Below are 20,060 nucleotides of genomic sequence, written 5' to 3'. Positions count from 1 at the left end.
CATTTAGCATATTCTTGTATATTCCAAATTTTTTGTAAATTGGTGGTCCAGAAGCCTGATCAGATTCAAGATTCAGGTTTGGGGGGTTTTCCTCCCGTCTTCATCGAGAGTAAAGATCATGATAGATTCTCTCAGGTGGCACATAGCGTTTCATTTGTTCTCTTGTGCTATAAGCTGCTATTGATGACTGTCTGGTATTTCATTAGGGATTGTAAAATGGTAAGATTCTAATTCTGTCAATCTGTCTTCATTTGCTACCTGGAATACCTCTTTAAGGAGAAACTTTGCCTCATCAGCTATTCAGTTACCAAGAGGTATGGTTTGTACAGAAAGGGCGGATAAATGCTTGAACTTTCCTTTGTTAACCAGTTTTCAGAATTATGAGTTGATCCCTAATAGCTTTAAAGGTTTGGCGCTTGGGATTGTTTTTTTGTTTTGTTTTGTTTTGTTTGTTTTTTTCTTTTTCTTTTTTTCCTTTAGTATCTTTTAGTACCATTACAGTGTTACAACCTGTGAATTCAAACATACTGCAGTTTTTTCAACCCATTGCAGTTCATATGCTGAATCAAATTGTCCCATCTTTGGCTAGTGGAGCCTTGGTTCATCTTGTGCGTTTCCTGCCTCAGTTAGGGGATTGGCCATATTTTCAAGAAATTCTGGGTCCTCACTTCTGGGGAAGTGGTATTTATATACTACAGTCTGAGTTGATTGTTGCTGTTTTGATTGGTCATTGTTTCTGGAGTTTTTTGTTTTTGTTTTTTGTTTTTTTGTTTTTATGCATCATGAGATAATACTGATACTTTCTTTTTTTTTTTTTTTAAAGTTTGTTTTTTATTTATTTTGAGAGAGAGTGAGCCAGGGAGGGGCAGAGAGAGAGGCAGACAGAATCCCAAGAAGGCTCTGTACACCCAGCACAGAGCCTGATAGGGGGCTTGACCTTCCAACCGTGAGATCATGACCTGAGCTGAAATCAAGAGTTGGACACTCGGCTGACTGAGCTACCCAGGCACCCCTCTACTAATATTTTCCATTATAGTTCAGGACTACAGGATCTTTATTCAACCCCAACTATCTTCTATTTGTAATACTCCTTTATCCTGTGCCCCAAATTCTAATTGCTGATGACATCAACATAATTATTCATTTGTTTTATTCAACAACTTATATAGCCTATTCTTGTAATAATAACCTCTACTACTAAAAACAGGGTTTTTTTCTTATACACTCAAATGACTGTATTTTCAAGTTATTACTTGAAATAATCTCTGTGTGGTCATGTCTCTAACTTGATGTGTATTAGTTTTGTTAGTTTCATTTTGCTCTCGAGTTTTAGGGATTGCTTTTTTCCCCTCTAATTTCTAATTTGTTTTACATTTAGGTAAAACATTTACATGGTTCAAAGTCAACATGGTATATTCCGAGAAGTCTGATTTAAAATTCTCTCACTTCCACTTTTTTCCCTTTATTTTCTTGTAGGCAACTTGTTTTGAATCCTTCCATTAAAAAAAAACAAAAAACCTAAGTAAAAGTCTCTCTGTGCATTTATATCCTACCCCTTTCTTAGTTAAATGACAGCATGTAGTGCCTGTATTTCTTCACCTGTTTTTTGTTTTCACTTACTAACTCTGGGAGCTGACCGCATAGTAGTACATAATAGGAAGATGCTCTTCATTCCTATTTACAGTTGCATATATATCTTTTCATATATTTGCCAGCGTATCTTTGGTATACATTTCTAGAAGTGAGAAGCCTGCACTAAAGGGCAAATGGCCAGATTCCTTTTCTCCAGAGGTTGGCCTTTGCATTCTCACCAGCAGAATAGGAGAGTGCCTCTTTCCCCAAACTGTCTGTGCCAGTATTTCTCTGGGGGCAGATTCCTGGATGCAGAATGGCAGGTCAAGGGCAGGTGGGTTTTTCATGTTGGTACCCTCCTACAAGTTTGCACAGCTCCTTTGGCCACCAGCTGTGGAAGATGGTGCCAGTTTTCTTATACCCCTGCCAGTACCAGACTCCTGCCTGAGCTCGTGGGGCCCAGTCCTTCGTCTGCCAGCTTCCAAAAATCTCATTCTGTCCAAGTCTTTTCTCTGCATCGTCTCCCTCCTTCTCTCCTGCAGGCCCTAAAGGACAGCAAGGTGGTGGAGATCGTTGATGAGAAAGTGCGCAGGAGGGAGGAGCCGGAGAAGTGGCCTCTTCCTGGTCCCCCAATAGTGGATTATTCCCAGACCGATTTCTCCCAGCTTCTCAACTGCCCCGAGTTTGTGCCCCGTCAGCACTACCAGAAGGAGACAGGTAGGTACTGCAGACCTGTAGGTGCCTTCCTGTTGTCCTTGTCACCCAGCCAACTGGCATCAGGAGGACTAGAAGGTTGAGGGTCTCACCTTTCCACCCTCCAGAGTCCGCACCTGGCTCTCCCCGCGCAGTCACCCCAGTGCCAGCCAAAACAGAGGAGGTCAGCAACCTGAAGACATTGCCCAAGGGCCTGTCTGCCAGCCTGCCTGACCTGGATTCTGAGAACTGGATTGAAGTGAAGAAGAGGCCGCGGCCGTCCCCAGCACGACCCAAGGTGTGTGGGACGTGGGCTGGAGCATGGAGAGGGGATATCGCCTGGGTACAGGGCTCTGAGGGGCTAGCTGGCAGGCTGGGTGGCTCAAGGTGGCGATGTGATCTGAGGTCAGCAGTGACTGCAGGAAAGCTGGTAGGACTGTTTCCCTTTCCAGTGAGGACCACTGCTCAGGATAGCCCTAGCTGAGTGGGATTTTCCATGGGAAGAAATCATACAGCCCCGGGCAGCAGTGTCCCAGGTTTCTTGATGTTTGGCTCTTATTTTTGCCCCATCTAAATTGCTGGGGCTGCTTTAATGCCTAAGTGTGTCCTCATTGTCCCCTGTATAAGCCCCTCAGGCCCTCTGAAGAAGGAAGGGAGAGGAAACAGACACACGGACTGGATGTAGCGTTAGTCTAGACTAGAGCACCAGTCTCCTGTCACCGATGGCTGTTGACCTTGGGCAGTTCGTTTAATATCTCAAGTTTTTAGTGTTCCTATCTTCACATGAAAGAAAGGAGGGCTTAGACTGCTCTAGAAATTATAAAGCAATATGCCAGTAGTGTGCATTGAGTCCACTGTTAGAGAACGGTTTCCATTTCCAACTAAAATGAGTGCCCCCTTTCCAGAAGCGGATGTGTGCTCTGTCCCATCCCCCACCTCCTCTTAAAGATCTCTTTGGTCTGAGGCTTGTAAGGCGGCTTCATAGATGACCTTGGACTTTGGGGTCTGAAATTCTATGCCCCCTTTTCCATTGTGCCACTGTGACTGTCTCCCTTGTCTCCCTCTTGTTCAAACCCCAACTTCCCTATCTCTTCTGGCTGTGATCCTTTGACCACAGAGTGTCAGGGATCAGGCCAGAGTCCTGAGGACCTTTAGGAGGTCCAGGCTTACAGACTGTGAAGACTTTGGAAAGACAGGCAGGCTTAGCCCCCATTCCAGAAACAGAGCCCCGCTCGCACCTGGCCTATCTTGAACCTTAAAATCGAGTAGGTTTGGAGTTTACATGGAAGCTTTTTGCAAAGCATGGAATTGACTTTTTGGATATAGATTATGAGGTAGACAAATGCTTCTGCGCCAAAGTCTCAGATAAATTCAGTCTAGCAACGGTCTGAAATATTTTCTTTTGCTGAAAGCACCTTGTTGTCTCTTGCATCTGGAACATGCTGTTCTTCCTGCCTAGCACACTCTTGGTCCCTGCCTTCACCTGGCTTACTTACACTCATCCTTCAGTAATTACAGCTCCCCGGAAGCGTTCCCTGACTGTCCCCACCTCTAGTTCGTTAATAAGTGCCTCTCCCTATGTACTCCACAAATTCTATTTATAGTTAGTCTTTACCAATACCACATTACACTTGGCTGGCTGGTTGTTTGACTTTTTCTCCCACTAAACTGTGAGCTCCTGAAGTTCAAGAATTGTGCCTTGTTCATTATTCTGCTTTTAGGTTCTTCATTCAGGGCCTGGTGCCAGTGGGTGCTTGCTCACTCATCAGATAGTTGAACATCTGCTGTTGCTAGGTCCCAGTCTAGGTACTGGGGATATGATGAAAAGCAAGGCAGCTGTGGCCCTTGCCTCATGAAGCTTCTGTTTTCTTAGATTTTGGATAGATGGAACAGATGGATCAACCTGTTGAACTTCTGCTGTGTGCTCACTCCCAGGCTAGGTGAATGAGAGCACAGGTGGCTGTAGGGAACTTGTCACCTCATTGTTTATGAGTGACTGTGTTGTGAGCCGGGAGAGAAGAAACCTGGAGTCCTAGGGGACTGGCTCCAAAGCTGACAGCTGCGGCTTGGTGGCATGGCCAGTGCCTCTCTCTCGGCGGACAGCTACAGAGGCCAGTCTGAGGGCGCCCCGGTGATTCCCTCTCCCCTTGGTCTGTCCCCATTTTAGAAGTCCGAGGAGCCCAGGTTCCTCCACCCAACCTCTCTGCCTCCGCAGCTGCCCGCTCAGCAGCTGATGTCCAAGGAGCAGGATGAGCAAGAGGAACTGGATTTCCTGTTTGACGAGGAGATGGAGCAGATGGATGGGAGGAAGAACACCTTCACCGCCTGGTCTGATGAGGACTCTGACTATGAGATCGATGACCGGGATGTCAACAAGATCCTCATCGTCACCCAGACGCCACCTTACATGCGCCGGCACCCCGGGGGGGACCGCACTGGCAACCACACCTCTCGTGCCAAGATGAGCGCCGAGCTGGCCAAGGTCATTAACGACGGGCTCTTCTACTACGAGCAGGACCTGTGGACTGAGAAGTTCGAACCTGAGTATTCCCAGATAAAGGTGAGGCTCGGACACGGCACTGGGGGTGGAGCCTGGGGTACCTGTAGTGCGTGGGACAGGGGAAGGCTGATGAGTGGTGTGGCCTTGGACACAGAGCCTCAGTTGTCCTCGTGTATGGAAAGGGGGTGGTGATGGACGCCCTGCTGGAGCATTCGGTGAGAAGAGACATGTAAACACTTTGTAAGCTGTGCCAGAGCAGGAGATGACTGTTGTGCCAGCTGAGCATTGCGTTTAAGGTCGTAACAGTCGGCCAGATGCCAGTGGGGAAGAGAATGAGGATTCGATTGACACTTCTGGTCTCAAATATTTAGGCCCATATAAAAGTTGAAAAGCCTTTTAAGGCACTTGTTTTGAGTAGAGAAGATAGAGAAAAGACAGGCTTTTTAAAAATCACTGTTGCCCGGAAACAGTCAAAACTTTCTGTAGGTTTTTACAGAGCGACTGTGTGTGGTGGTAGGTGGGCCTGAGGGGAGCCTGTGGAGCAGGTAGTGGTGTGTTTGGTGGAGGTGAGGAGACAGTGGTGGGAAGCAGGTCGGGGGTCTGCAGTGAGTTCCGGAGAGCTGAAGTCCTCGTCTCGGTCTTGCCGTAGAGAGGGCCGGGCGGGCCCTAACCCCTTCTGGGTGGGCACGCTCGTGCCCTGGTAACTGGGGGTGGGGAGTGAGGAGGCTGCCGCTGAGAGCCTGGGGACCAGAATTCCACGTATGTGGACGTGGGAGCTGCCCTTTGCAACTTCCTGCAGGTCCCGATTCCTAAACAGGCTGGGGCAGTCTTCTTACTAACCTCTTCTCCCCACCCATCTTATATCCTCTGCAGCAAGAAGTCGAGAACTTCAAGAAAGTCAACATGATCAGTCGGGAGCAGTTTGACACACTAACCCCAGAGCCCCCCGTGGATCCCAACCAGGAGGTCCCTCCTGGGCCACCCCGCTTCCAGCAAGGTGAGAGGTGACACCTGGAACCCTGGCCTGGGTGGGAGGGTCTGCAGCCCTTCAACGGGGAGCCTTCCAGGGACAGACGGTCACAGGCCTACCCCTGCTTACTGGTCTGCTCTGCCTCTGCAGTTCCCACTGATGCCCTGGCCAACAAATTGTTTGGTGCTCCTGAGCCCTCCACCATCGCCCGTTCTCTACCAACCACTGTCCCAGAGTCACCAAACTACCGCAACGCCAGGACCCCCCGCACTCCCCGGACACCACAGCTCAAAGACTCAAGTCAGACATCACGGTTTTACCCAGTAGTGAAAGAAGGACGGACACTAGACGCCAAGGTGAGGCTCTCCTGCCGGGCTGCTAAGAGTCTTGGGCTCACTTCACCTCTTTCCCCTGCTTTGCTTTTTACCCTTGCTTAAGCCAGGAGACTGCCAGATCCCAGACCTGCTCTATATTCTTAGGCAGCTGGGCCCCCCCAGGATCGAGTGGCCACATCTGAAGAAGGGACCGGGTGTGGGAGTGGTGATTCCATGTAGCCAGGATAAGGCCTCAGGAGGATGGACCAGGAGTGGGTCCTTAGGGTTCCCAAGCCTCAGTTTCCTCACCTATGAAATAGGCATACCATTTCCTGACTCATAACTGGACATCATGTGAGAGAATAGATATGAAAATGCTTTGTAAATTGTGAAATAACTCACACACATGAGAGGTCTTAGTCCTACAAGTGCTTGGTGCTCCTAGAGTTCTGTGACTGCGATTAATAACAAAATCTGGACTGGCCTTTGCAGATGCCTCGGAAAAGGAAGACAAGACACAGCTCGAACCCGCCCCTGGAGAGTCATGTGGGCTGGGTGATGGATTCCCGTGAGCACAGGCCCCGGACTGCTTCCATCAGGTGCCAGGGCAGTGGGGAGGAGAGATGAGGCTGACTGCAGGATGGGTGGGAAAGCCAAGCAGCTGATGGGACCAGGAAGAATGAACCTCTTCGGTCTGTAAATTAAAGAAAGGGACCGTTAATCTAAATCCAAAAATCTGGAGGAGTCTAGAGAACTTAATCCAGAGCCTGGGAAGATTTTCCTAAAGAAGTGGTGTTGCATCTACATGGGACCAGAGTGTCTTCAGAGAGAGAATGTTTGTGAATGATCAAAAGTGTGTATCTGCTGCCTGCCCCAGGATGGGGCGGTCATTAAATAAAAATACAGATTCCTGGGCCCTGCCCTCGATCTACTGATTCAGCTTCTAGGGGTAGGGTTAGGTGGCTTCCCCCATCCCCCAACCCCCAGCCCCAGGAAAATTGTCCCAGTGTTCTCTGTTCAAGAGCAAGGTTTGGAAGCCATTGACCTATATATGCACTCTACTCCCTGCAAAGATGGCACAGACTGAGAATGGTCATGGTTTTAAAGAAAACATATAGATGGATTAACCCATAATAGCTTATCAAAGAAAGTTGAACGTGAACTCTGGATAAATAAATGCTTAGAAGCTCAGGTTTGGGCATTGTGCCGATCTGGGATGTTAAACAGCCCCGTGACTCAGGACAAGTCTCCCAGTCTCTGTAAGCCTCACTGACTGCTTTGTAAAACGCACCAAAGGTCTGTGCAAAGAGTGATTTGGGCCCGTGGATGTAAGTTAAGGACCTAGCACAGTACTTGGGTCTCTTTGCTGCCCTACGAGAAGCTAGATCTTGGCTGAATGAAGGACCAGAGGGGCCCCTCCTAAACTGATGGCTAGCTGCTCCAGGGAACCTGGTGACATTGTCTCTTTCCTGACCTCTAGTTCCAGCCCCTCAGAAGGGACACCTGCAGTTGGCAGCTATGGCTGTACCCCTCAGTCATTGCCCAAGTTCCAGCATCCTTCCCACGAGCTGCTCAAGGAAAATGGCTTCACACAACACGTCTACCACAAGTATCGTAGGCGCTGCCTTAATGGTAAGAAGCACAGGGGCAGAGGGGCTGAGCCTCTGGGTCCACTACTTAGATCCGAGTGTAAGGGTGGTGGATCAGGTGATTGTTTTCTCTGACCTTAGATCAAGAAGTGACACGACATTGCAACAAGAAGGATTGGAGCTAGACTCAGGCCACGTAGTTGGGAATACAGAAAGCTAAAAGAATCTGCTACTCAGAATATTTTGTTCCTTGATCTTCCTCTACGGATAATAAAAAAAATATCAAAAGTTTACCTTTTTTTACATTTTTTTACATTTTTAAGTGGTTGTGAAGAAGAAAGAGAAGAACTTTTGACAAAGACAATATCTGGCCTGTAAAGCCTAAAACATTTACTCTCTGGCCTTTTGTGGGAAAGAGTTTGCTGACCCCTGCTCTAGAAGATGGTATAGGGAAATAAGCTTTCTAGATACTCTCATGTGTTTCTTTTTATCACAGAATGAGATTTTATTTTATTTTATTAAAAAAAAATTTTTTTTACATTGATTTATTTTTGATAGAGGTAGAGCACAAGTGGGGGAGGGGCAGAGAGAGAAGGAGACACAGAATCCGAATCAGGCTCCAGGCTCTGAGCTGTCACCACACAGCCTGACTCGATGCGGGGCTTGAACTCACAAACCGCGAGATCATGACCTGAGCTGAAGTCGGAGGCTTAACCGACTGAGCCACCCAGGTGCCATGAGATTTTTTTCTTTTTTTTTTTTTTATTTTTTAGAGAGCGAGTGAGTGGGGGAGAGGGGCAGAGGAGGGAGAGAGAGAATTTTAAACAGACTCCATGCTCAGAACAGAGCCCATTGCAGGGCTTGATCTCACAAACCCTGGGGATCATGACCTGAGCTGAAATCTGGAGTTGAAGGCTCAACCGACTGAGCCACCTGGCTCCTGAAATGTCTTTTAACTATAGATTTCTGTCAGGTTGGCTGTAAAGATGCTCAAAAGCAATCTTCCCCCCCCCCCCAATTTTTTTTTAGAGAGACCAGTGGGAGGGGCAGAGAGAGGGGAAGAGAGAATCCCAAATAGTCTCTGTGCTATGAGCACAGAGCCCGACGCAGGGCTTGATCCCATGAACCATGAGATCATGACCTAAGTTGAAAGAAATCAAGAGTCAAGACGCTCAACCGACTGAGCCACCCAGGGGCCCCACAGAAGCAATCTTTAAAATTTTTCTTTTTAATGTTTGTTTATTTTTTGAGAGAGGCAGAGTGTGAGTGGGGAGGGGCAGAGAGAGAGGAGACACAGAATCTGAAGCAGGCTCCAGGCTCTGAGCTGTCAGCACAGAGCCCGACATGGGGCTCGAACCCACAAGCTGTGAGATCATGACCTGAGCCGAAGTCAGACACTCAACTGACTGAGCCCTAGGCAACCCCCCACAGAAGCAGTCTTAATGCTCCCTTGTATTAATTTGCCTCACCTCTTTTCATTTAGCAAAACATGACTGCTAAGTGCTTCTTTCGTCTGCCTTACTTCCCTCTGCGTTTGTGTATGACAGTTTTATTGAGATAGGATTCACATACTATACAGTTTACCCATTTAAAGTAAAAGGTGCTGTGACTTTTAGTATATTCAGGAGTTGCACGTCCATCAGCAGAATCGATTTTAGAACGTTTTCATTACCACAGAAAGAAACCCTTTACCCCTGACCAGTCATTTCCCATCCCCGCCCCCACAGCTCCTTCCGGGCCTGCACAACCACCAGTCTGAATGGTTTGCCTTTTGTGGGCTTTTCGTATAGATAGAATCCTGTATCACACCATTCTTTGTGACTGGTTTCTTCCCTTAGCATACTGTTGTCACATTTCATCTATATTGTAGCATGATGTCAGTACTTTATTCCTTTTCCTTGCCAGATAATATTCCATTATTATGGGTATGGCCTGTTCTGTTTATTTGTTTGTCAGATGATGGACATTTGGATTGCCACTTTTTGTCTATCATGAATAGTGCTGCTGTGAATATTCGTGTACAAGTTTTTGTGTGGACATAGGTTTTCATTTAGCTTGGATAGAAGAGCGGAATTGCAGGGTCATATGATAGCTGTGTTTAAACCTTTGGAGGAATCGTGAGACTGTTTGCCAAAGTGGGGGCACCATGTTTTCGTTCCTGACAGCGGTGTATAGGGCTTCTGGTTGCTCCAGTCCTCCCAGCACTTGGTATTGTCTGTCTTTTTTATTACAGCTGTCTTCATAGGCTTGAAGTGATAAGTGATACCGCCTTACGGTTTTGATTTGCATTTTCCTGGAAGCCATAACGTTGAAAATTTTTTTCATGTGTTTATCGGCCATTTGTATACCTTTGGAGAAATGTCTGTTCAGATCCTTTGCCTATTTTTTGACTATTATTTGCCTTTATTAAACAAGTTATAAGAGTTTTTTATAGATTCTAGGTACAAGTCCCTTACCAGATTCATGAGTTGTAAATACTTTTTCCCCACCCTGTGGGTTGATTTTTCATGTTGTTGATAGTGTTCTTTGAAGCACAGAGGTTTTTAGTCTCTCTCTCTTTTTTTTTAATTTATTGAGAGAGTGTGCACGCACACGAGTGGGGGAGGAGGAGAGGGAGAGGGAGACAGATTCTTAAGCAGTCTCCGTGATCAGTGCAGAGCCAGAAACGAGGCTCGATTTCATCATGACCGTGAGATCATGACCTGAGACAAAGTCAAGAGTCAGACGCTTAACCAACTGAGCCATCCAGGCACCCCAGGTTTTTCGTTTTTAGTTTTTAATTTTTTTAAATGTTTTATTTATTTTTGAGAGAGAGAGAAAGAGCCAGAGTGTGAGTCGGGGAGGGGCAGAGAGGAAGACACAAAATCTGTAGCAGGCCCCAGGCTCTAAGCTGTCAGCACAGAACCTGACACAGGGCTCGAACCCAGAAACCATGAGAGCATGAACTAGTTGAAGTCGGATGGATGCTTAACTGACTGAGCCACCCAGGTGCCCTTTTAGTTTTTTTAATGATACTAAATTTATCTATTCTTCTGTTGCTTGTGCTTTGGTATTGTGTATTTTTAATGGCACCATTTTGTAATTGTTAGATTCCTAAAATAATTGTTGGTAATGACTAATCAGTGTAATTTGTTGGGTTGTCGGATTATTTGTTCATGCTTTTCCTTATTCTGACTACACTTGAGAGCAGTAGCATTTGAGATGAAGAGCTAGACCAGGCTGGCCTGATTTAGAAGCTGATGCCACCTGCTTGTGGCGAGGCTCAGGCCCACTGCCTGGCAGCAGGGCCTGACACGGAATAGCGCTTAATGACCGTCTCCTGAAAGACTGAAAGGACAGGGGATGAGCAAGGGAATTGGGGGGGACAGGAGAAAGGACCAAAGTCTGACCCCAGGAGCATTTGTCCCCTCAACACGGGCAGCCTGGCCCTGAAAGGTCTTTCCTCCTCTGTCCCCAATCAGAGCGGAAACGCTTGGGCATTGGCCAGTCTCAGGAGATGAACACTCTCTTCCGCTTCTGGTCCTTCTTCCTCCGAGATCACTTCAACAAAAAGATGTATGAGGAGTTTAAGCAGCTTGCTCTGGAGGATGCCAAAGAAGGCTACAGGTGAGCAGGATGTGAGGAGTGTGGCCAGGGTGGGGGGGCTGCTGGTGGGTCCTGTGGGAGGTGAAGTATTCCTGGTGGGTCTGCCTCCAGAGCTATAACCAGAAATCTGTTTTGCATACACATTTGCTGTATAAAAACATGATTATTTTTGAATGAGTAATACGTTTACATGGTTCAAAATTCACAGAGGACAGAGGTTATATAGTGAGAAGTCTCCTCATCCCTGTCCCCATGCCATCTAGTTGCTTTCTCCACAGATAGCCAGCATGGTCAGAATCCCGAGGGGCTTTCCTAAAAACATTTGCTTGTGTGAGCAAGGACATACCTGTAGTCTCCCACCACCCTACTGTTGTTTACCCAAAGTATAGCCTCTATTAGATAATAATTTTTACCGTACTTTTTAATGTATTTAGATCATCACATGAATGCCTTTTTGTATCTTATCATTTATAAGCATGAGCGTGTTTCCATGTTGTTAAAGTATTTAACTTTTAAAACTTTCTTACAGAAATTCTTACATACCTTTTGCTGAAAGTTTAGAAAATATAGATAAGATCATTTGAAAATTCCAACTCCCAGAGATAACCATTGTTAATATATTTAAGTGTGTGGCCTTCTAGACTTTGTATGCATGGGTAGATGTAAAATTTACATATTTGTTTATAAAATGGGCTCATTCTGATGTAACACTTTGAAACCTGTCTTTTCCACTTGGTGATATATCATAAGCATCTCAGTATCCATCAGTGTGTATTTACATTATAATTTTTTTTAATGTTTTATTTTTGAGAGAGAGAGACAGAATGTGAGCAGGGGAGGGGCAGAGAGAGGGGGAAACACAAAATCTGAAACAGGCTCCAGCTGCTCTGAGCTGTCAGCACAGAGCCCGAAGCGGGGCTCGAACCCACGAGCCATAAGATCATGACTGACCGAGCCACTCAGGGGCCCCATACGTTATAATTTTTAATAGCTTATATTCTGTTGTACAGATTTACATTATTAACTGTCTCTTTAAGACATTTAAGTTTTGTTGAATAATGTTAATGAACATCTGTAAAATAGAAACAATGTATTTTTGGTCACCTCCTTGACATGTTCCTAAAAGTAAAATTTCTGAAGTCAGATAAAAACAAACCTGCTAATTGACATGGTCACGTGACTTTGCGGAGCACTCATCTCAGGGTATTGGCAAACTTGTTCTGTGATGGGACGGATAAGAAATATGTAAGGCTTTGCAGACATAGGGTCTCTGTCGCAACTCCTCAGCTCTGCTCTTACAGCAATTGAATGTGGGCAGAGGGCTGTTGTTTGGCTGAAGTTTGCTGACCTCTGGCAAACAAACCATAAACTGCTAGACCCACTTAGACTAACGTTAAATGTTAGCCTTTTTAAGGATTTTTTACCATTTTCTCAATAATCCACGTGCTTAAACCATTTCCTCATTCATTTATTATGCAGGTGCAATCCCGTTTTACAAATAAACTGTGTCCTGATTTCACTGACTTGTGCTCTCCTACAGATATGGTTTGGAGTGCCTTTTTCGATACTACAGTTATGGCCTGGAAAAGAAGTTCCGGCTAGACATCTTCAAGGATTTTCAGGAAGAGACGGTGAAGGACTATGAAGCTGGTGAGAGCCAGAGTTGGACTCTGCAAGCCCCAGTCATCTAGGCCTTTTCTCCCTCCTCTCTCCCCGGGGCCACCTGGGTCTGGCTGTGTGTCAGTCACCTCACACCTCCCGCTCCCCTGAACCTCTTAATTCTCAACTCCTCACCAGCCCCGCTTCTCTCTACCTCTCTCCACCTCTGCCTCCTCTTTCCTGCAGGCCAGCTCTATGGGCTGGAGAAGTTCTGGGCCTTCTTGAAATATTCCAAAGCCAAAAATTTGGACATTGACCCCAAACTTCAAGAATACCTCGGCAAATTCCGACGTCTCGAAGACTTCCGAGTGGATGTGAGTGAAAGTCTCTTGTCTTTCTCACCCTCATTGTCCTGGAAAGAAAACTGGACCAGAGGTCAGGATACCTGGGTTCTGGTCCCAGCTATGCCACTAGCCCAGAGACCCTTTTCCCCCATTTTGGCCTTAGTTTCTTTGCCTGTAAAATAGAGAGTGAGAAGTGGACACTGACAGCCAATTGAAGGGGATTATGCAAGTTGCTCCTCCCTCCTTCCCATGGTCCTATAGCTAAACCATCATAATGCTCTCTCTCTTTTATCTTAGTATGCCCTGGTTAGCCTGGGATGAGTGCCCTAGTAAATGTACTTGCTTTTTCTGGAAGAGGCCAGTTCCAACCCCGCACCAACACAACCCGTCTTCTTGGAGTGGGTGACTCAATGGTGACATCCAGTGGTGGGTCAGGGTTACTGCTACTGGGTATAATCAGGGAAGCGGTAGCTTTGAGTCATGGATGTCAGTCAGAGACTCCAGAAATGAGTGAGACTCGTTCTTTCAAAGACTTTATAATATAGTAGAGATGTGCCAGTCATCTTATTCCCTTCAAACCTTTTAGCCAAAAGACAAATAGCAATATTAGTCCTCTCATCTATTAAAAAATTGCCATTAATTGAGTGATTACTGTGTCCCAGGGGCTGTGTTAGGCACTTGATATTGACCTCATTTTAATCTTTATAATGTGGTGAAGGAGACAGAGTTCATTGTTACAGTTGCTGTACCAGTGGATAAATGAAAACCCGTAGCCACCCAGTTAGATAGTGGCAGTGCCCTTCAGGCCTCCCAGTATAAAGATGAATCTGTTGTTTTCTGTCCTTAAGCATTTCCTCCTCTGGGGGTTGGAGGGGCATGTGTGCAGAGAAGCCTTGCAGTGGGAAGACCTGTGGAAGTGGGACTAGAAGGGCTCAGCTTTGACCCTCAGAAAGAGAAGGAAATGTCCTTGAGGTCACCAGACGTTTGGCAGAGGTAAGGCCAGACTGGATCATGATCTCTTAGATCAGTGTCCTCTTTCTGGCCTGGAAGGGGATAAGGCAGAGCCCAGGAGCATGTGGGCCTTCTGAGCTGAGACGTCTTAGCATATTGCATATTGCCACATTCCATGCATCATTGCCTGAGAAGCAATCCCTTCTCAGAGGGGAGCAGAAACTTGTGTGGGTGAAGGCCTGGGCTTCAGAGTTAGATAGATGGGCCTAGTCCTGCCTTGTCTCCACCAGTTATGTAATTTATGCAGCCCTGGGCAAATTATTTTTCTGTGCTTCACTTTCCTCATCTGTAAAATGGGATGATTGTGTCTCCATCAAAGGGTGGTGTAGACTCCCTGAGTGGGTTCTGGTGCATAAAATAGCATGGGGCTTTGGCATCTTGGCATGGAGATGTGCCTCATAAACTGGTAATTAGTTTTTAAGGTTATAACTGTTATCTGCATTTGGAGGTAAGAAGTCTCTAGAGAGCCAGCCATGGCAAGGAAAGGGGTATGGGTAGTGGCCCCTGGTCACCTGTGACTTCCTCCTCTGTTACAGCCCCCCATGGGTGAGGAGGGCAACCACAAACGACACCCAGTGGCGGCAGGAGGTGGCGGCGGTGAGGGCAGGAAGCGGTGCCCTTCCCAGTCTTCCAGCAGGCCCTCCACCATGATCAGCCAACCCCCCACACCACCCACTGGCCAGCCCGTCCGGGAAGATGCCAAATGGACAAGCCAGCACTCGGACACACAGACTTTGGGAAAGTGAAAAAGCCCCTTAGCCCTGGGGTTTTGGAGGGGGGGATGGGGGGTTGGGTAAGAGTCCATGGGGGTGCCCAGTCCCAGGAGAGGGGACAGAGAAGGGACAGGCCTAGAGTCATTAGCATGGGCCTTTGTGCTGAGTAGCAACATGTATACCATTTGGGCTATCAGAGGTACCCCTGGGCAGGAGCCTCCACACACCCCCTTCCCCCTCCTCTCTCCATGACTCTTCACATCCTAGCTTCTTCTAAGGGGGGAGGGAAAGGGGGGAGATTTTTTTTATATATATATATATATATATATATATCAAGTTTTAAATTATTGATAGTTCGTCTGGATTACCAAAATCACTCTGCAGCCCTGCCCACGGCTGGTAAGCCGTAACCCTGGTTCCCACCCACAGCCTCCTCCTGCTCCCCCTCAACCAACTATGCAGCCCACAAGAAGGCCCTGTGGGCCCCATTGCCCAGCACTGTCCCATGGAAGGCTCTGGCAGCGTCCCTGGGCCCCACGAGCACCAGCCCCCTCATCATCTGGGGCTTACCATCACCATGTTCTCCCCCTGCTGTCCCCACCATGCCCTTCTGCCATGTTCTGGGAGAAGGAAACCAAAGGATCTAGAAGTGGGAGTGGGGGAAGGTTTCAGCCTCTCTCCACTCCCCTCTCCCCATGCCCCTTACTCCCCAGCCCAGAGAGACGCTGCTCATACCAGAAAAGACTATTGAAAGATGATTTATTTTATTTTTCTCTGACCTTTCCATCCTTGGAAAAATGGAAAAACAAAAAAAAAAAACAAAAAAACAAAAAAAAAAAACAAAAAAAAACACAAAAAAAAGACAAAATCGACCATAAAAGACCAAAAAAATAAATCAGAAAACCCCCACCTAATCCACAGAAAGTGATGTATTTCCCCTGCCCTTGGATTTTGTTTTGTTTTGTTTTGTTCTTGGAAATAATATTTTTTTAAAAGTTGCCTTATTGTGGAGCGGGAATCTGAAATACCCAAATGCCTGTTTTCCTCGGTGGAGTCAACTCGAAGAGCTCACACCTTCTCTGGATGTGCCTGGGCTGGATTGGCTAGAATCTTTCTCTGGACTGAGTTGCATGTACAGTGCCTCCTGCCTATAGGCAAGAGGGTTGGAGGCGGCTCAGATCAGAGCCTTGCCTGAAATACCCCTGCTGTTGCATCGTTCGAAGCTGACGTCCTGTGTCTATACGCTGCTGCCACTGTCGTGTCCTCGCTCTGCTTGCTGTTGCTTCACGACAGGCCCCGTCCTGCCGTGACACCCTTCATCTGCCCTCGGATCCCCAAGGCCAAGCGTGCTTCAAACTGTTGAAGAAGAGCATTGGCCTGGATCTGGGACACACTTGGCCTCAGCTTGACCGTCTCCCCAACCTCAAAGGGGAATGGTGAACACCTGGCAGCTGAGGCTTGGAAATACGTTGCCCTGAAAGATCTGAGGCCTCGAGGAGGCTCTGTCTCATCAAAGGTGGAGAAGGATGCCATTCTCCCTGGGGTCTGGTGGGGTCTGCCCATCTTGCATCCCCCTTCTGCAAGCCATCTCTGCCCATCCTCCAACTGACCCTGCCTGGGAACGAGGGACAAGGAGGATTTGGGGGCTGGGGGGAATCCTGCCAGTTGGAGAAGCCCCGCGGCAGGAAGGTATATGTGGACATAGAGTATACCTGACTTCTCTTCTCCAGCCACTGACTGCTTGGGTTGGGCCATGAGTGATAATGGACTGGCTGGAGTCTACTGGCATCCGAAGCTAGGGAGGGTGACCGAAGGACTGACCCACACAGACTGGGCTGTGTGTTGGGTGTGGGCGTGATGACATAGTCACCCCCAGTGTGGACCGGGCAGCACAGAGAAGTTGATGGTAGTGTTGCTCAGTTGCTGACACTTCATTGGCCCTCTTTTTAACTGTTTCCTCTGCTGGGCCCGAAGATTGGGAGTCGGAGACAGTATCCCAGGCTGGCAAGGGCTTGCCCTCTGTCACGGGCACCTCATTGCTTTCAGCCTGTGCCCTCTCCCACCTCTGCCCTCCCAGTGGTTATTGTGTGGGGAGCCCACCTCAGTTCCTGTTACCCGGTTGTCTTGAAAGCCAAGGATGAGTGTGTCTGGTCACTGCTCTAAAAGTGGGATCTGAGGCCTTTCCCTGCCCAGTCTGGTGCCTGCCCCCCGTTGTACCAGACACTGGACTCCTGCACCCCCTCCTCCTTCCCTTTATCCCCCTTCATTCCTTCGGGTCGCTCAGCCCAGTACTGTATCCGGCACCATAGAACCTCAGTGTTTGTCCTCTGCTGGGTTTGGGGGCACAAGGAAGCCTTGGGGGTGTGGGGAAAGGCTGTTCTTATCTTGAGTTTACTCCCAGGCCAGGGGGCTGCCATCCCCTCCCTGATCCTCCCACAGACACCCCAGAGGGAGGAAGCCCCTTTGGGGTGGGGAGGTGAGGACTTCATCTCAACGTAGGCTGAGGATGGGGGGGGAGAGGGCTTTTTTTTTTTTTTTCTTTCTTTCTTTCTTTTTTTGTAACATGTTAGGAGTTAATGTTGCAAAGAGTAGTTTACATCTTCACTTTCTGAAGACACTTGAATTTAGGACCGACGTATCTGTGACAGGCATGCCGGGAGCGGCCAGAGCCATCAGGGTTGGCCGCTCCACACCCACCACCCTCCTGTGGGGGTCCAAGACCTGAGACACAAAGCAGCAGCCTGCCCAAACCCTTCTCATCCTGTACCCTTCCACGATCGGTCCATACCAGGACGACCTTTGGGCATCAAACATCACAAGGTCTGTGTGCCTCAGCCCTGCTAAGGGGCCGGTTTCTTTCGCCCTCTCCTGAATCTGGGAGCAGATGCACTACCAGAAGAGAGGGGCTGCCTGGGCCTGCCCCAGCCTGGACCCCCCGGGGCTCAGGTCCAGGTGAGCCCCCATGTCAAAGTTGTTAACGTTTTTGTTTTGTTCCATTGTAGCTCTTTTTTTTTCCCCTTTCCTGATGATTGATTTTACAAAAGAAAGTAAGCTGCTCAGAAGGCCCTAGAAGTGGGGAGGAGGGGCAAGGAAGACGAGCTAGGGCGGGTGAGGGTGGTTTTTTGCCAAAAAGCCTGGGTACAACGGTCTGGGTCATCTGGTGCCCTCCTGAGTGGGACCCCAAAGTGTATCCTGTCTGGAAGGGTCCCTGGATTTATTTGCCCCAGCCCCCACCCTCTCCTTCAGCCATGTTGATGGCAGAGGCAGAGAAGATCAGAACTTATAGCCCATTTCTCACTGGAGAGGAAAACTTGTCATCTGGCTTTGCGGAGAAGGTTCCACCTTATGCTCATAGTACATTATCTTTACCATGTGCTAGGATATCACATTTAAAAGGACAAAAAAAAATGTAAAATACTTGAATGAGCTTGTATTATAACATTAATATTATTGAGAATATCTGCTTTCCAGGCTGAAGTGATTCATTCATTATTCTAGTCCTGCTTTAGTCCTTTGTAATTTGTGGTAATTATGCTTTTCTTTTTAATACAAAAAAATGTATAAAAATAAAAACTTGAAAAGGCAAAGTACTGGCTGGTCTCCCATCTGGGGTACAGCTGTTGAGGGATGGAGCCTGGTTAGGGCCCCCTCAGATCCAGGGGAACCCTGCACTCAGGATGTGTACATGAAAGCTTTGCAGGGCTCTGCCATTGCGCTTTTGGGGAATCTGCCCGGGGAATGGGCTCCAGAGGCTGCTAGTGAATACATCCAGGAATGTATTCATCCAGGAATTCTCCGTGGTTTTGAGAGCGTCTGCCAGCCTGGAATTCACGTCCACCATGTGTCTTAAAACATGGCAGCTATAGCCAGTGCTAGAGAACAGAGAGATGCCAGTCCAACAGAATCCCAGGGTTTCTGCCCACTTGTCCCACTCTCAGGATTTCCATCCTCTGGCTGTGGCCTGGCATCTTGTAAGGAGATCACTAGGAAGGTTGCTGTGATTCCCTGTGGAGGGTCAACACAGCCCCTCTCTGAACAGACATCCCTGCCAGAGTAGAGGAGAAACAGGTCAACATTCTGGCCTTACAGGAGTCCAGGTCAGCCACTGAGCCCAGAGGATTGAAGCTGGGAAAGGATGGAATGATGAACACACCCTAACCTACTGAGGACTGGCCCCTGGGTTGTTGGTGGCTTTTCCCTGACTCTTGAGGCCAGGTGCTGGCAACGGTAACATTCTCAGTGCCAGTCTGGCCTACGTGTATATAAAACTAGAAGTGAGGCGTGTCCTTCCTTAACCATTAGTCTGACAGCTGTCTCCCATGCCTGGTGCTTGAGCATCCCATCAGAAATGTTCTTCCAGAGAATTCCGCCATTCTTGAGGCGGGCAGTTACTTTAGAACCTCCGGTGGCCTTTGTAGAGTTTAGGAGTTGGGAACCAGGGCTTCTGCAGACTGACTTGGGGACAGGAAGACAGACCCACTTCACAGCCTGGTAGGGATGCTCATGAGGTTGGCTACCACCAGTTGTTTAATTGCACTGCAGTAGCTACCAGATGCCATGTGATCAGGAGTGCTGGAACTAGGCATGTAATGGAGAGGAAGAAACGGAAGCATCTACTGGCATTAAAAGGAGCCCAGTTTATTTTCCATTCCTTTCACTTTCACATGATCTGCTGGGAATTTTGAGACCTCAGCCCTTTATTTTTTTTTTAATTTTTTTTTCAACGTTTATTTATTTTTTGGGGGACAGAGAGAGACAGAGCATGAACGGGGGAGGGGCAGAGAGAGAGGGAGACACAGAATGGGAAACAGGCTCCAGGCTCCGAGCCATCAGCCCAGAGCCTGATGCGGGGCTCGAACTCACGGACTGCGAGATCGTGACCTGGCTGAAGTCGGACGCTTAACCGACTGCGCCACCCAGGCGCCCCTTTCAATTTATTTTTTAAGTCTGTTTATTTTAAGGGAGAAAGCAAGCAGGGCAGGGGCGGGGTGGGGGGGAGGAGGGGAGAGAATCCAAGCAGAGTTCACACTGTCAGGCGCAGAGCCCACTGCAGGGCTCCAACTCCCAAACCATGAGATCATGGTCTGAGCCAAAATCAAGAGTCAGATGCTTAATCGGCTGAGCCACCAGGCACCTCAAGACCCCAGCCTTTTCTTAAGCCTCACTTGTT

The 20,060-nt window shown here is 47.9% G+C and overlaps 1 protein-coding gene across 1 annotated transcript in view; it reads left to right on the top strand.

Moving 5' to 3' along the window:
• Positions 1-14,980, top strand: part of LARP1 (La ribonucleoprotein 1, translational regulator) — a 53,073-nt gene extending 38,093 nt beyond the window's left edge. The window contains exons 9-19 of the mRNA XM_047836050.1: positions 2,115-2,289; positions 2,394-2,563; positions 4,433-4,825; positions 5,639-5,762; positions 5,886-6,091; positions 6,542-6,648; positions 7,530-7,681; positions 11,100-11,244; positions 12,764-12,873; positions 13,069-13,196; positions 14,714-14,980. Coding sequence (XP_047692006.1) covers positions 2,115-2,289; positions 2,394-2,563; positions 4,433-4,825; positions 5,639-5,762; positions 5,886-6,091; positions 6,542-6,648; positions 7,530-7,681; positions 11,100-11,244; positions 12,764-12,873; positions 13,069-13,196; positions 14,714-14,923 — 1,920 coding nt within the window. The 3' untranslated portion in view covers positions 14,924-14,980. The remainder of the gene's footprint in view (positions 1-2,114; positions 2,290-2,393; positions 2,564-4,432; positions 4,826-5,638; positions 5,763-5,885; positions 6,092-6,541; positions 6,649-7,529; positions 7,682-11,099; positions 11,245-12,763; positions 12,874-13,068; positions 13,197-14,713) is intronic.
• Positions 14,981-20,060: the final 5,080 nt, after the last annotated feature.

Source organism: Prionailurus viverrinus, chromosome A1 (assembly GCF_022837055.1).
Source record: "Prionailurus viverrinus isolate Anna chromosome A1, UM_Priviv_1.0, whole genome shotgun sequence".
NCBI classification, from domain to species: Eukaryota; Metazoa; Chordata; class Mammalia; order Carnivora; family Felidae; genus Prionailurus; species Prionailurus viverrinus.
Note: the sequence above shows the minus strand (reverse complement) of the source record. Positions and strands in the feature narration are given on the sequence as shown.